This window comes from Pholcus phalangioides, unplaced genomic scaffold (assembly GCF_987345545.1).
Source record: "Pholcus phalangioides strain wild (caught in Gottingen) unplaced genomic scaffold, Ppha-v1.0 ptg000017l_1, whole genome shotgun sequence".
NCBI classification, from domain to species: domain Eukaryota; kingdom Metazoa; phylum Arthropoda; class Arachnida; order Araneae; family Pholcidae; genus Pholcus; species Pholcus phalangioides.
Window position 1 is genome coordinate 68,241,952 of NW_028301610.1, and position 17,428 is coordinate 68,259,379.

General features: G+C 36.1%; 1 protein-coding gene across 4 annotated transcripts in view; it reads left to right on the top strand.

Annotated features, from left to right (window-relative positions):
* Positions 1 to 17,428, top strand: part of LOC149074679 (uncharacterized) — a 459,047-nt gene that overhangs the window by 26,824 nt on the left and 414,795 nt on the right. For all 4 annotated transcript variants that reach the window (XM_089247147.1, XM_089247149.1, XM_089247150.1 and 1 more), the window contains exons 5-6: positions 5,183 to 5,252; positions 11,660 to 11,818. In XM_089247147.1, the coding sequence (XP_089103273.1) occupies positions 5,183 to 5,252; positions 11,660 to 11,818 (229 nt within the window). The remainder of the gene's footprint in view (positions 1 to 5,182; positions 5,253 to 11,659; positions 11,819 to 17,428) is intronic.

The following is a 17,428-nucleotide window of genomic DNA, read 5'->3' on the forward strand; positions in this document are numbered from 1 at the left end:
TCAGTTTTGAAATCATGATGTTGAACAAAGATGTGCTGGCCTGATTTAGAAATGAGGGGAACCTGGAAAAAGCAATAATTAAGAGGGCCCTTTAACTAGGGTCTGTTGAGTCAGTGCAGTAGCATTCAAGCCAGGGTGTTGTGGGTGCTCGAGCACCCACAGTGTTTTGTAGCATCGGGTGACGCACCCACAGAATTGATTTCAGAATAAAAACCTATATAGATTTGATTTTTTTAGCAAATGATAAACGCAAAAAAAAAAAAATTAAGAGGAAAAACTGCCTTTCTCTTCCATATGCATCTTAAATCTTGCTGGAGCCTCGGTTTTTGAAACAATCAGCATAGCCTTTAGGTGCTGATAAAGGCGACATTTACTCTATAGCTCCCACCCGCTTTCCTCACAATTTTTGCTCGTGTCAAGGATTCCCTGTTTTGCCTAAGGGATGGATGGTATCCAGATATATATGTTTTGGTGGGGCTTGAGCACCCACATTGTTTTACAGTAAAAAAACAAAAACCTCTTATGTTGAGGATTGTCTTCTGATTGATGAGAGAGGTGTCCTCAGATTATTTACATAAAAAACAGGGTGTCTACTATCACAGGAAAGTCACCAAGTCCCGGAATGAGAAAAAGGTCATGGAAGTACCAAAAAAGTCACAAAATTTGAGTGAAGGTCACAGATTTTCTTGATTCTCAACTTATTTTTTTCCCCCTAAAATCTAGGCTTTGGAGAAGCTGTGGCGTTCAATATTTCTTCTCTCAGGTTTTTCTTTCATTCTTTTTTTTTTTGCCCCGGATTGATGGATGGATAAGTAGTAGCAGGGAAGAACAATGCCAATATGTAGCCACCTTACACTGGGGCAAACATTATTTGGGTGGGAATAAAAGCTATTTAGAATGGATGAACAAAAAAAAATTTCAATCTTTGCTTGTCTGAACCTTTCAACATCGGTAATATTCCCCCCTAAAGCAGTGTTCTCAGGATCATGTGGTAATTCCTAGAAGAGGAGGGGACTGTAATAGACCACTGCAGTAGAGAGTCCTCTTGGGAACAATATTGCATAGCTGCCAAGTCTCCCGAATTTTCCGGGAATCTCCCGAATTTTAGGTTCATCCTTCGACCTCCCGAAAAGTTCTTAAATCTCCCGAATTTTTACGAAAATCAAAAAAAATCCCTAATTGTCCCTAAAAGTTCTCTACTTCATTTAAAGAAATCCCCACTTATGAAAACAATCCCTAAGGAATTTCTTGTGGGGCATGAAGCCTCTCTTTTTTTTCTCCTTTCGAAATGACGTCAAACATCGTAAATGGGGAAATTCCCCATTTTACAAACCCTCTGATTTTTTAATTTTCTTTCATCAAACGTTCCAGAAGAGGGCCGACTTTTCCTTTTTGTACAAGTTGTGTAACTGACATAAACATCGGTCATGGAAAGACTGCCATCATCACTCTCATCACTCGTGAAATGAAAAAAAAAACATCAAGCGTCACAAAACGTCAGTGTTCTTCAAAAATTTACGCTTTTTTTTCCCTTCATCTTCCGATGATTTTGGGGTCATTCCCGCAGAATGTTTGTTCACAGCGTTTCTAATTGAACACAATATTTATTTTTTTAGATCACCATTTTGAAGTTTGGCCTCCAATTTCACTTGTTTTTGCGTAGGGATTTTATTCCCTATGCTTTAACTTTTATGTGCAGAAAATCCCTATGTTATTTGGAAAAATCCCTTTTGTATATATGAGGGAGTGGTTTTAGCATAAAATACGGGTTCGCGCGAAAATCTCCCGAATTTTCATTTTCAAAGTTGGCAGCTATGATATTGGTTTTCCGTAGAAAGGACATGATCTTTGCTCCACATCGTGGAGCAGGTATGTTGGATCTTTGTTGGTGGGTCCGCAAGCCACAGTTTTTAGGGGGGGGGGGGCTCTGTAGTAAATTTATAGCATGAAAAAACAATGATCATTGTCCCAGGCCTTAGTGCTGCAGTCCTGTCAGTCCCCATTACGGTGCTTAAAAACTCCTTAAAATCCTTCCAGTTGTTTTTAAAAAAAATTCGGCTTTCCCCCGCTCTCGATTTTCTACCTGAAAATCGGATTGTGGTAACTGCAGCTCCTTATTCAAATTATCGGCCCCTCATCGTGAAATCCCGATCATATCCTTGATTGTACAGCTGAAGATGGTTTACTCTTGTCCAGTGTTTCTCAACAACCGACCGCAGTTTCCGTTTTCAAAAAAAGAAAAGAAAAAATCGCCACTGCAAGCAGCAGAAATTACTATGGTCGATCGTCATTGCTTCAAATCCAGATGTTTCGTGGGGAAAAAATTTATTTCATGAATAAGAGCTAGTCCGCTGAATTATGAGAGTTAATTTGTAAATTTCGCCAAATAACGAGTGCTAAATCGCCAAACATCATGTTGAATGTCCTGAAATTTGCTCTCATTTTGCAACAATTTCTTTCTGAGTATAATTGAAAATCTGAATTTGTGTATGTGTTGATGCACTTTGAGCGAGAGTTGCTGCAAATATAATTTTGTAAGAAAAATCTGTCAGCTGTCAATTCTTATTTTGAATAATTGGGGGAAGGGGAATGAATATCACTTTTAGAATTTTTAGAATTTGTGATGCTGTTATGAGTTATATTTTTGATCGAAACTTCAAAGTTTTAGGATACTTTGGTGACAACAGAAAAGTATGTATGTAGATTGATTATTTTATGAATTATGATGCTGGGTAACAAATCAAAAGTTGTAATTTCTAAACCACTTCTACGTCTATATTTTTGAGAAGAGGGAAAATTTGTTTGGCAAATTAAAAATAAATTTGCATATGTGTGCCCCGCCCTTTTTTTTGCTGTAAAAGTTATGAAGTTTGCCACGACTCCTTAAAAACTGCTTGAAACTCCTTAAAAAGTCCTTAATTTTTATTTAGGTAATTTTGTGTGAACCCTGGCCCTATCCTTGTGGGGGGGAATTTTTTTTTTGATATCAATTTTTATTTATTTTGATAGCGTCGATCTTTACCGACCAGCTATAGCTAAAAAAGACAATTGTACAGTATAAGCATGCGACAGAATGAGAGTACAAGAGAAGACTGTGTGTGCGCCCTATCCGACTCGTTCGCCATTAATTGTGTTGCAACATAACTTTTAGGCCGAATTTAAGGGAGTACCACAGTGCTTCCAAAAGTGTGCGTCAGGGCTTCTAGTAGCATCGTGGCGAGCTCAAAATATGGATTTGTGTGCACAAAACCTATGCTTTAAAGTGGTTCTATATGGCAAAAAAAACCGCCAAACTTCTTGGGAAGCCAACCATGAATTACGCGAGGGAGGCAGCTGACAAAAGAGAACCATTGGAATACGGTAACAAGCTTGCAATCTAGACCAGAGCTTATTAATTTTTTTCCAGTCGCGAGCACTGCCTATACCTATCATCAAAAGATGTGCACTCTAACGTCATGTTTGACATACGAATGCATGAAATCTGGATGATTTTAATAATTGAATGCAATTTGCACAAGGTGTTTAAATGAAACGTTCAAGTGCTCGCGAGCACCAAATTGGACATGAGCATTGAGCACTTTGGGTGCTTTGGGAAGCACCATGTGCTCGCGAGACAGATTGAAGATGCCTGATCTATACGGACACCTAAGAATGATGATAGAGCAAATAAGCATCTAATATTGGACTTTGAAAAATGTGAATAGGATAAGGAATACGTGAAATCTGCACGTGTGTCCTTCGAAACGGCTCTTGGTTTGTCTAGTGCAGTGCTCCTCAACCGCCGGACCCTGACATCTGCCAAACTGGGCCGTGAGTGGTTTATTGTTTCATTTTTACCCACTTATTTCCCATTAATATTGTTTATGCCCAGGCCTTCCAATCAAGAAAAAAAAATCAACCATGCCACAGGATTCCAAAGGTTGAGAAACACTGATCTAGTGGACCCACATCTTGCAGTAGGCCCCCCCCCCCCCTAAGCTGAGATCTTTGGCAGGCTCAGGCCAGATTTATCACTGGCCCCTACATAGTGAATTTATAGAGGTCTTAGGCGATTTCGCAAAGTTGATTAAAGCCATGAATGGGGATATGGGGGGGGGGGGGAATAAAGATGATCGCCGCCCGCCTTCTGATTAAAAAAAATGATTGGATTAGGCAGAAGAGCAAAAGGTGGACAATTAGTCCCACACCTTGTTAGGGAAACAACATGTATCTACATATACTTTTGCGGAGGGGGGCCTCATGTGGCTTGAGCCATTATGGTCCAGTTTCTATCGGGCGTTGTATTTAAATCAACTTTAATTTTAAATGTTTTTAAAAATTTGAAGAAAAATTCAGGTTTTTTTCTTAATTTGCGTTTCCCCTTTCATCAAGACCTATTTTATCAACCCAAACCCCTCAAGTGGTTGCTACTTACAGTTTGGGAACAACTGATGTAAGAAAATAGTCCAACATGGCTTATTTTGGTGAATGCAGGGCTCCCACTCATCTTACTTTTCCTATTTTTTGGAAAAACGCCCATTTTTATCCTTTTTTTAACAAAATCGTATAATTGATTTTAATTGAGAAGGGAATCGTGGGTATAATGTCAAATAATACAAATGTAGTAGATTGCAATTAATTATTCTGTGGCAACACTTTGTGCGACGTAGGACGTCAGCCACCAAGAGTATATATAGCGGCGTAATACTCGTTTGTTTGCTATGCCTTTTTCCTCTTCTGATTTTTAGTTTACGCGCATGCGAGTTACGTGTCGCAAATTTCAGAATTTAATCATGTATTTCTAAAATAAATATTTAAGTCAATGCATCACTGGGATTTTATTATAAATTCTGCCAAAGCAGAAATTGTATTGCTTTTAAGGTTATTTGGGGGGGGGGGCGGCGAGGTGTATGTGGACGTTTTCGTGGTTTAGTAATTTTTCATTTGTTTAATTTGAGGGTTATACAAGTAGAGTAGTCATTAAAAACTTTTGCCTGGTTGAAAAAAAATAATTTTGTATTTACTTTATATTTGTTATGAGATTATCAACAAAATTGCTATTTTTTTATGCAATTTACTCAAACCATGACGTTATATATATATTTTTTAATTTCTCAACTATGGAGGTAAGAACAAGACAATACTTTGATAGTAAAAAATTCTAATGATAAGTAAAAATTCTAAAGATACAATCTTATTTCAGAGAACATAGAAGAAAAACATGTTTCTTCTGAAGAGACTTTTGAAGGAGTTGGTGGTCTATCAATAAAAAAGTGAGTGTATATATATATAAAATATGATGTCATCATATTGTAAATTTAATGCATCTCCAAAGCTTGGTTCATTATAGCTTAGAGCAGCAGTTATTAATTTTTTATAGTCATGGACCCCCGAAAATCTTGTTGTCTGCCATGACAACTTGGTGAAAAAAGCACAAGTTTTATATACAGGGTGATCAGCGAATAAGCCCTTATTTCAAAATTAAATATCTCTACAACAAAGATCAATAGAATTATGCGGTAAAAGGTACGTTTATTAGCAAAACTGTAAGAATGTTGTACAGAAATTTCGAAAATTTAGTTTTTTTTTAATTTTTAAAAATTAAAAAAAAATAATAAAACTGGAGATTTTGGGGTTTCAAAAATCCTCATTTGTGTGAAGAGAAACCACTGCATTCGCCTAAAGTTACTGCATGGGCTGCGGTATGCGCCAGAGGCATTATCTGCCCCTTCTTCGTGCGAGAAACGATTACTACTGAACGTTACGTTACAATTTTGGAACAATTTGTCAGCACACATGGCGCATACCGCAGCCCATGCAGTAACTTTAGGCGAATGCAGTGGTTTCCTCTTCACACAAATGAGGATTTTCGGAACCCCAAAATCTCCAATTTTTTTTTTTTTTTTTTTTTTAAATTTTAAAAATTTTTAAAAAAAATAAATTTTCGAAATTTCTGTACAACATTCTTACAGTTTTGCTAATAAACGTACCGTTCACCGCATAATTCTATTGATCTTTGTTGTAGAGATATTTAATTTTGAAATAAGGGCTTATTCGCTGATCACCCTGTATATAAGGAATATATTATACACACATGATATAGGATAGGAATTCAGTGTGAATGATGAACTCACATTTCTGTTATAAGTTTTCAAAATGTTGTTCTATATTTTTTTGGCAATTTTACATGTAGCTCGCCGTCCAATGTGAGCAGCCATTTTCTTGATTTATTGAAGTAAAAGATTTTCAAATCCATGACATAAAAAGTGAAACTGAAATGACGTAAGTTTTCTTTTCCCTTAAAAACTGGTTCTGTTCACAGAATTATGGTGAGAGGGAGGATTGTTTATTTAGCTCGGGTAGTCTACGGTCACGAAGGGAAAGAAAGTTGGTTTGGTGTGAAGGTCCTATGATCGTTGCTAGCATGACGGGCAAAATACTGTATCCACAAGAAACATGAGTGAACAAAACTAAAATTAATAAAAATTTGAAACTAATTTAAGATACATTATAACTTCAGATCTAATGTATCGAAAACAAAATTTATGAGCTTTTCTTTGCATAGCAATACAGAAATTAGATACAATATTATTTTTCATAGCCAAAACTGCCCATGTAACTTTTCGTGCGCATGTTCATCTTTAGAACAAGTATCTTCATTAAAGTATCTTGGTGTACATATAGATAACAACCTAAAATGGAAAACACATATAAAACACATGCAATCAAAACTTCGATACACCCTATACAAATTCTATTACCTTAAGCAATATGTAAATCGACCTTTTCTACTGTCATTTTATTATGCCGTTATTCATTCACATATATTATATGGCCTGACTGTATGGGGAAGCGATTACATAAGCATTTTACGCCCCATTATGCAAATGCAAAAAAAATAAGAGCAGAGCACTTACTAACGATTATTCCACTCCTTCACACAAACTTTTTCTAATCCTAAATATATTACCCCTTCGTTATCTATATTTTCACAGATCGATAATTCTTCTACATAAAAATCAACTCGATTTACCCTTCAATACTTCAAGAACATCGAGTAGATTTAGCAATACATTATCTATACCACTTATTCATGAAATAGTAAAAAGAAATCACTTTACGTTTCTTGTTCCGAAATTTTACAACAATCTGCCATCTGACATTCTTGACTGCACTTCAATATTTGTATTAAAAAAACGTCTCAAACAATATTTGCTCTCTATAAATGATATTGAAAGTTATTTTTAATATGCAATATATTTTTTCCCTATTGAGCTCTCGCAAAAAAAGGAAAAAACACTACCCCATCACTCAAAAAATTTCTGAATCGCACCTTCCGTTGTTGCCATTATTTATCTTAATACTAATTATTTGCTTTATTTATCATTTATTTTATATTAATAAAACAAATCAATAATCTTAATTCAAATCAATGTAATATTTTGTGTCTGCGTATATATATGTGTGTGGGTGTGTGTATGTCATATTCATTAGATGATTTCTCTGTCTTCCGTTTTTTCATTGTTTTTTTTTTAATTATTAGTTTATTATTAATATTTACTATTCGTGTTTGAAAATAAACTTAATAATCGTGTCCACCAGTATGGATCGACAACGATCCCTTGGATGGATTTTTTTCTTCGTTTTGCCAATGTAAGTTTTTTGATGTGATGAATAAAATTGAAATTGAAATCTAATAAAAATTTTGACTGAAAGTTATATTACTGGATTTATTTATTCTTTCATCAATTTTGAATTTTCATATATTCTCCAAAATCAATCAATAAATTAATTTAATACAATTACAGTAAAACCTCTCTTTTGCGGTCACCGATGGGACAAAAACATTCGTCAGTAAAAGAGGGGTGACCATTAATCAGGGGTTCGAAATGCATACTTGTATTATACAAGGGAGAATTATTATTTGGCCATAAAAGAGGGGTGACCGCATTTGAGGGGAATCCTTCAAGAGGGGTTTCACTGTATTTATTATATATAATAAAATAATCACACAAAAAAAAATTATGAATTCTAACAGGTAACTTCTCATTAAAATGAGAATTTATGCTTGATATAAAATCAGAAATCTGAAAACTTCCAATGATTTTGAGGATTCCTATTTGACACAGGGCCGCAGTTGATTTGATCTGATTGGGCATGTCAAAATGTTTTGACTTGCATGATATCACAACTCAATAAACGCATAAGCATCTTGTTCAACAGAGGTGAAACTTCTAGATCGTTGAGTCTGACAACTATCTATTAAAACGAGTTGGTTTGCACTAGCTCAAATTGAACAGAAAAGATTGTTTCCAAATAAACAAGAATATGGAATGAACAGGCATTTGATACCAGTGGTTCTCAAACTACACATCGTGGTTTGCAATATTGCGAGTTTGCGATATTCATACGCGCCTGTTCATTGCTTCGAAGTGGTTCTTTGTTAGGCTGCTCTAGAGAGTAGTGGGTAAACAGTCTGTTATCGGAATCTTCTTACTCGGATTCCTCTTCATTCGAAAAAGGTGCCATAAAATGCTGCTAGCTTTATGCCATTTTTCTGCAGCAGTCTTCATGCTGTTTCAAAAATAAATTATTTTCCTCGTTATGATCCGACATATTGCCCTACTGTAATTTGACAGTTCAAAATATTGCCATTAAATAGTGTCAAGTTTGTCTCCAACACCTTAAATTTTGGTGTTATTTTATGTTGTTTCTACAGGATTTAATCAGTGTTTGTCAAAGTGTGTGCTACGGCTACTGATGGTGTTGCCGACCTTTATCAAAGAAATCGCGGCGAGCTGTGGACATTTATAATTGGCCATTTAAAGCTTTCAAGCGATTCTTTTTCAGACTACTTTGGAGAACCGCAGCTAAACGTTGTCACTGCAAGGAAGTCGGGTGTGGTAAAAGTTTGAGAACCACTGCTCTGAAAATCAGTGTGATCCACACATTCCCAGAGGGTCATGACCCACACTTTGGGAACTACTGTATTAGGGTAATAGACATAAAAAACTTTTCAGATTGTCATATCTAGCGTTCAGCAAAACAGTAGTCTCCTCAGGCAGCAAAATTTCTAGGACTGGCCCTGCAGATATTAATGAGTCTGTTACAGTATCCAGACATACTATGATCCGCTCAGGAGGGGAAGTTAGATGTGGCCAAGGCCAGACTTTGACTTGATGCCCCCCCCCCTTTTTTTGACTATGCTTGAAGAGGTTTAGTACATCGACACAAATACAGCACATGTTTATAAAACATCAGAAAAAGGATATGCACTATTTTAAATAAAAAGTAACTATCCCAAATGCTACTAGGTTCACCAGTTTGGGAATTCTCATTGATGAGCTGCTTAGGTTTTCTGACAATTGTTCAGCGGTGGTCAAAAAATCAAATAAAATGCTCTGTTTCCTTTTAAAAAAGGTTGCTTCACGTTCTGCCTAAAGTCATTCTTCTGCTTTTCTGAGGCTTAGTTCGTCCTGAACTGGAGTATGCAGTAAGGTTTTGTTAACCATATCTACAGAGGGACATAGACTTGATTGAAGGGATGCAGAGAACTATACATGACCTTATTGGCACACAGGGCTTGGTTTAAGAAGAGAGACTTCACTTTTTGAATATGTTTACATTGGATGAACGCAGGTGTCGAGGAGATATGATCGAAGTGTTCAAAATTTTCAATGGGATGGATAGGATGGACCATGAACTTTTAGTACACCGCCAATCGACTGCTTTTACAAGGGGACACAATTATCGATTGGTAAGAGACAATTCTAGGTTATGGTGCCACAGGGAATTTTTCTCTAATAGGGTTGTTAATAAATGGAATAGGTTACCCCTGGAGGTAATAAATTCTGACACAATTGACACGTATTAAAAAGAAATATGATAACCATGTTGGGGTAAATCAAGAAGCTAAATAGAATAATAAATAGCTAAATAGAATAATCAAGAATCCATACTAAAGAATAAGACAACCATAAGTATTTTTCATGGGCATTACATAATATTCTATCATGTATATGTATTGTTTCTAGTTTTTGTAATTGCATTTTTAATTCGGTTGTTGGGTTGCTGTAATTTTTAAATATGACATCAATATTTGTTATTGGCATTTTGCCTGTTGTGGCATTGTATTTGTATTTAAATGTAATGTAAAATTTTCCATGAAATATCTTACAAAAATTAGATATTGATGGTATTTTCTCAGCTTCAGTCTGCGATAATGCCGTCAATATGGCAGTATATATTACCTTACACTGGTGTAAGAAATTAAGAGAATTTGCAGACTTGGTCGATTATCTCTAGAACTACTGTACTGATTTTAATGAAATTTGATATGTACATACATTGATACAATACAAAACAAATAACCATTCAATAATTGTAATACACATGCATGATCGTGCGTAACACTCGTTGGAGTCGGAAGGTATGAAACAGCGGTTGCAGAATAAACAAAAAAATGGGTTAACAGGGATTACGGTCCCCTCTTGGGTTGCGAGTTGCAGTTGCCCTCCCCAGAGCGTCCCAGACATGCTCTACAGGGTTCAGGTCTGGAGATCTGGCTGGCAAATCCATCCGGCGAATATCCTCCCTCTCTAGAAAATCGTCGAGCAGAAGAGCTCTATGTGGCCTCGCGTTATCGTCCATCAAAATGAACTCTGGACCAACTGCACCCCCGAAAAGGCGAACATAGCGCTCCAAGACCTCATCCCTATACCTCACACCAGTCACAGTGCCTCTTTCAAAGACATGGAGAGGTGTGCAGCCATCCAACATGATGCCTGCCCAGACCATTAAACCTCCTCCGCCATAATGGTCGATTTCGCGGACATTGGAGGGTAGGTAGCAGGTCCCTGGTTCTCTCCATAGGAACGTACGGCAAGAATTGGTGCTTAGGCTGAACCGGGACTCGTCAGTGAAGAGAACGGTCACCCATTGATCCATACTCCAATCTCTATGCTCTCTGCACCATGATAAACGGATTCTCCTGTCCGTACAAGTGAGCGGGACGCAAACAGCAGGTCTTCTTGCAAACATCCCTCTCTCATGAAGTCTTTTGGAAACAGTCACCCTTGATACACGGGTTCCTGTGGCTGCATACAAGTCACGAGAGAGCTGAGAAGCTGTAGCACTCCTGTTACGCCTCGCTATAATCGACAAATGGCGATCTTCTCTGGCCGTCGTGGCTCTTGGACGACCTTGTCCAGGCTTTCTCTCGATGGATCCGGTATCCTGGAACTGTTTCCATAAGTTACACACGACGCTGGGCGTTAAATTGAACTCTCTACAAATCTGGACTTGAGATTGGCCTGCTTCTAGCCTCCCCACAATTCGCCACCTCATTCCATCATCTAAACGTTGGTGGTTACTCATTTTTACTGTTACAATTTGAAATTAACCGATTGCTGCAAAATAACACCAAGTAATTCGCCGAGGTGTGCTAGCAAACGAAATGCATCTTAACTTACGCGCGCTTATAAAGCCTGTTTCTCTACTGGCTGCGCCTACACACACGTGTATGCTTACGTATTTGCATTTTTGTCTAGAAGCAGTGGTTTTACATTCAGTTCAGTTCTTTTCATGAAATTCGATAAAATATGCAAATTCTCGTAATTTATTTCACCAGTGTATATAGTTGAACACATGATCATATACATTACATTCTATTTTCTTTCAGTGATCTTTTCCAATTAAATTCTGAATTCGAAAAACTTCATCAACAAAATAAAAATCTGTCTAATGAAAACGAAAGGTTGAAAGAACAAACCACTGTTATGGAAGACCTTTATCAGCAGCTTGCAAGAGAGAATGAAGAACTGTCAAAAGGAATGAAGAGGTGCAGTATTAACTTTGAATGTAATCACTTATTTAGATCAGGAGCATTTTAAGGGATGGAGAGGCATGGAAGCAGTTTTACACAGCATAGAGGATTGGCTGAAAATTTTTGAATTTTCTTCTGTAGACACCTTTTTCTTTTACAGAAGTACAGAGCAGCCAGAAAATAACTTTCCTTGTTTGGAGGCATCTACAGCTAAAACTAATTAACAAAATGGAGCCGAATTTCAGATAAATGGTGCAAGTCATGGGGAACATGAATTCCATGAAAAAAAATTGGTAATACAAGTCACTGATAATGAAGATGTTGGCATTGTCAGAACCTAAAACAAGTGAATAATTATTACCACACGCAAATGGAGTATGCGAAATTTCAATGACACTTTAGTGATAAAAAATTAACGCAACATGCAGCTGTGAATAAATTTATGAAACCCACAGAAAATAATTTTCTATCCACCAACAGAGTAGTGTATTTACAGGGGGGCTAAGCAGGCTATAGCCAGGGCGGCAAATTGGGAGGGCGATGAATTTTGGAGTATGAAAAGAGGGGAGAGAAAAACATAATTTATTAAATTCACATTTCCTAAACATGCAAAAGTGTCATGTGTTATTTCTATCGTAAATAATATATAATTTACTTAACGATATATATTATTTTTGTTTTTTTCACACAGATTAGCACTGAAGTAAAAAAATATGTGATTGTCTAAGTGTTAGATAGTATGATTGTCAATCTCCAGCTCTTAAGTGCCTCTGGGTGCACGTGCAATTTTTCTCCCTGGTCATTGGGTTCTGCTATCCATTTTTAGTCAAATGGCTTGTACGTTACATCGACTTGATTGCTATCTTCATAGGGAGAACGACGTGAATTATTTTATACTTGCAAGCACGGGGCAAGAGGGACACTACTATTAATCTTTGCTAATTTTTCTGACACAGCCCTGCCTTTTTTGAGGTAATGGAAGTAAGTTGTTTTGCATCAGTCTGGGGTTGTGAGCGGTTCTATCTATGATTGTCTAACCTTCCTATTTACAGTGTTATTCACCGCCTTCCCAAATAGTCACAAGTAAAGGTGGGAAGGTGAGTAGGCATCCAGCAAAGCAGAACTCATTTTAGATTACTGAAGGTGTTAAAAAAAAAAAAGAGTTCAGCCGATATCCCATAAAGAAGGGGATTATACCTTTGGAGGACTATCTATGGAGGGTGGTGCTGCAGTGATCAGAAAGAAAAAAAGAAAGAGGGTTATTTCCGTGACTGGAGGCTGCTACACCCTTTCTAGCTGACCACAAAGAACATTTCAATAGCTCAATTTCGGCTCTTTCAAAGTAATAATCCAGAACATTCTACTGATTTTAATGACGCCTGCCATAGAAAGAATCTTCAGCAACAAAGATGCTTTTATTGGCACTGGTAGGGGCTTTGATGAGTCTTTGGGCTGTGATTGACCATCTGGGAGGGGGGGGGTAGAAATAGTGTTAAGTGTCTATAAATCAAATGGATCAATTCGATTACAATACAGTTTTTAAGGTATCCGACTACCTTTCTTGTCACTTTTCTTTAAAATGGTTTTGGAGTGAACTTCAAATACATTTTTTCATAGAAAGTGTGTCAAAATGGGGAAAACAGTGACAAATTTTGGTCTATCATATTTTCTATGAAAAAGTCGTTTTTATGTCAAATTTTAGTGTCGAAATTCACGTGATATTCGAAACACGATTGCAAAAATTTTTATTAATCAAATACTTTGTGATTTTCACAGTGCATTTAGCTAGTAATGTTGCAGGTTATGAACCAAAATTTAAAGGATTGCAAGATATGTTGATAAGTTACACCCAAATACGTCTATGCACGTGTGAATTTTTTGAAATTTCATCCTACATTTCATGTGTAAAACACTGCAATTCAAAAAATATATGTGTTAGACCTTAGATTTTGGTTCATAACCTCAACAATATACAGCAAAATATCACATTAAAATTTCGTAAGGATGCAATGCACTAATTTTTACAAATCATGTCACAAAGTCAAGTAAAATGTCAAAATAACATTCTTCGTAAAACACGTTTAAAGTCTTTATTCACGTATTACTTGTATGTAAAAATGCAACACTAAAGTGAATGTAACTTTGATTCTAAGCATCATATAAACAAAACAAGGACCGTTTTGAAATCACAACAAATATGGCTTTCATAAAAAATGAAAATCCATATTTTCTTTCAAAATGACATTTTCAACGTAGTTGGATACCTTAAACATTTTTGGGAACACAAATGGGATGAAGCTGATCAATCCAGAACATCTGTCTGCAGTCACTAATTGGAATATAAAGAAATCACATTCTACAGAATGGTAGGCGGAGTTGCATGATTCGGTTTACTGGTTCTTTAAGGACAGCTTTCTTCATGTGACGTTTTCTTGAAAAAAAATGAGGAGACAAATGTGGAGCTTGGCAGAGCCCACATTTTTATGAATTGCTTATAGTATTACAAAACAAAATTCAGTTATAAACGCAGGATTACCAACAAAATGGAGAAAAGCTCTGTTTTACACTTTCTTGACGGAAGCAAATATCAAATATAGCTATTCATTTCTGATAAGTTCATTCATTTTGTATTTTGTGAGTTTTCTTCAATCATAATTTATGAACACAATCACCACAATTCAATCGTAGGTAATTTGGAATCCTCTGTAATACTTGTATTCAATAAAGCTTAAGACCCATATTTTTTTATACGATACATCGGTAAATTAAAAAACGTTTGAGCTAGTGCTCGTTTAAGAAATTAAAGGAATATTTATTTTTTAGTTTCGTTTTGTGTGCAAAACCACATGAAGTTGACTCACATCCTGGTCTTAATACAGAGACAATAATTAGATCATGATTTCTCTGCAATCTTTATATTGCCCTATTTTACTTCCTTTTCAGATGAGTAACAAACACGATAGGTGAACAGTTTGCATTTGCAGTTTGAACTATTTCTGTATATCTGAGATAATTGGCACCATGTGTCAATACAACAAATATTGACATAAATAATTTAACAAGGGTAAATGGGACTACCGGTGAAAATACTTCATTAATCAATCTCTTCAATTTTTTGAAATCCCTGTGCTACCAAACAGGCTTTGTATCTCTTTATTTTCCCAGATTCATACCTTTTTAAAGTATACATCCACTTATTACCTAAAATTATTGCTCCCTCTGGTTTTTTTAACAACTTCATAGACATTCCTGTTTTTAATACTAAGATTTCATCCTCCATTGCTTTTTGCCAATTTTGTTTTTCAGGAAGTTGCTTTGATTCTTCATATGAATTTGGAATTTTCACTTCTAAGAATTTTACCTCCGCTTTACTATCCGAGGATTTTGTGCCAATAAAATCTTGATTTTGTGTAATGAAATCACCTTAAAAATTAAACTGAACAGGGTTAAATGCTATTCCAATTTTTGAACAATATTCACAAGCATTATTCATTCTTAAACGAATTGCCTTATCAGAGTAATTTGGGTAATAATAAACATCTTTTCAACCCGATTTTCTCTCTTATTTTTACCATTTTCCCTTCCGAGGGATTATCTTGGAATTGTGAATTCGAATCATCAGTTAATTTTGAAACACAAATTTTGTCAGATTCACTTTCATAGTTTTTTCTAAACATTTGAATGAACTTCATTTTTCCTTTTTGACCTGTGTTACTATTTTTAGTTATGTTCTGCCTCTGAACACAAGATTCCCTAAAACCCAAGTTATCAATTACCTCCATTACTATTTTTGATATATCGAATTTCATCTTTACCATTTCCATTATTTTATTTAATATTTTACTTGTTTTCTCACAGAGAATATACTTACACATATAGTGAATCATCATTATGCTTGATGTAGTTTGGGTCCTTACAGAGTTGGGTTATGGGGAGGGCCCCATGGCACAGTGGCAAGAAGTGGAGAAAACCAGGCAAAAATTATTTTCACTCAAGACATACCAAGCTTAGTTTTTCAATTATGAAATAGTCTTTTCAATATAAAAACTTTCCTTATATGGTGAATTATAACAAATCCCTACCATAAGCTTATGGTGCCCTCTCCCCTCTTTTAATCCATCAGTGACTGGAAGGTAGGTGCTGTAACACATGCAGGATTTTCTCAGGAGGAGAGTTCATCTTTTCTTCCCAAGGTTTTTATTTTTTATTGAAAGAAAACCACTGCAATCTCAACCTACCTCTTTTCTCTTACCTACACCAGTAATAAGGTCACGAGATATGTTTTAAATTTAATTATATTGAAAGTGAGATGGCAGGGCTTTGATTTCTAAATGTGTGCCACAGCACCTTTGGGTGCAGTTATTTGTGCTGCAAATATTCTGTGGATTTGGAGCTGTTGGGAGGTGTGATTTTACAAATTGCTCAAAAAAATTGAAATAAATTAATAAAACCACATAGCCTCAAATTTTCTTTTGCTTAGTTCAAGAGTTCAGAAAATCCTTTTGTATTCACTACTTCATGATCTTGGACTACTCATTGTACAGCAACTAATATTCATTGTTCAAAATTATAGTGCACATTTTGTGTGTAGGTGAAACAACAGTTTATATAACAGCAGTTGGATACATAGGTTTTTTGATTCTGATACTACCCAATAGCATTAAATTCTCTTCTGTTGTGTTAGGACAAGCAGAAGCATAAACAATGTTTACAAAGCTCTTCAAATAGCTAGGAATGAAAATGCTTCATTTGTCAAAAATGATTACGGTGGCATTGAACAGTAAAATGTAAACATCCCTTCAGGGGCGTAGCCAGAAATTTCATTCGGGGGGAGGGGGGGCCAAAGTGACAGAACAATGGATTTGGCCTTTTTTTCCCCTTTTTTCGGTCATTTTCTCACATTTCGGGGGGGGGGGACCAGACCCCCAAGTCCCCCCCCCTCGCTACGCCCTTGCATCCGTTTAAGAAAGGATGGACAGCGCATTAAAACCATCTGGTTCACCTTCATTTATTTACATTGCAAAATTTGTAAATTACAAAATCACTCTGCTTTTGAAAATAGTCCCATAGAAACGTCATTCTCAAAAACTTACATCATAATTTGCTGTGCATCATGGAAGAGAGTTGACGGACTAGACTGTGGAAGACTTTTTGAAAAAAAAGAAAAAACATAGTGTTGTTAGTGCGCTGTTTTGGCCCAAAATTGTTTTTATTACCAAGTCATTTCTTTTTTCTTTGGCTGCAGTAGATCCTATAGGATACTGAAATGACGCTATGAAAAATAATTTCACATTAGAATTATATTTTAAAAAATTCGTTCCCCCCCCCCCATAAGGCTATGATTATTTTGTCTTAGTGGGGTACCCTCTCTCTTGTCCTACTTTTTCTAATTTTTCAAGTGATAGCTCTTCATGTATTGATATATCATATGATGTAAAGTTGATGTATCACAATGTAAAATTTTCAATATCACCCAGTCCTAGTCAACAATGGATATAAGGGGACAGTTGACCCCCTCTCGATAGAAAGATCTAGGGTTGAGAGCAGTGTAAGAATATGTAGTGCTGTCAATGACTTTTTCACGCTAGTTTTTAATAGAGGTGATATCCAAAGTATGAATGTGTC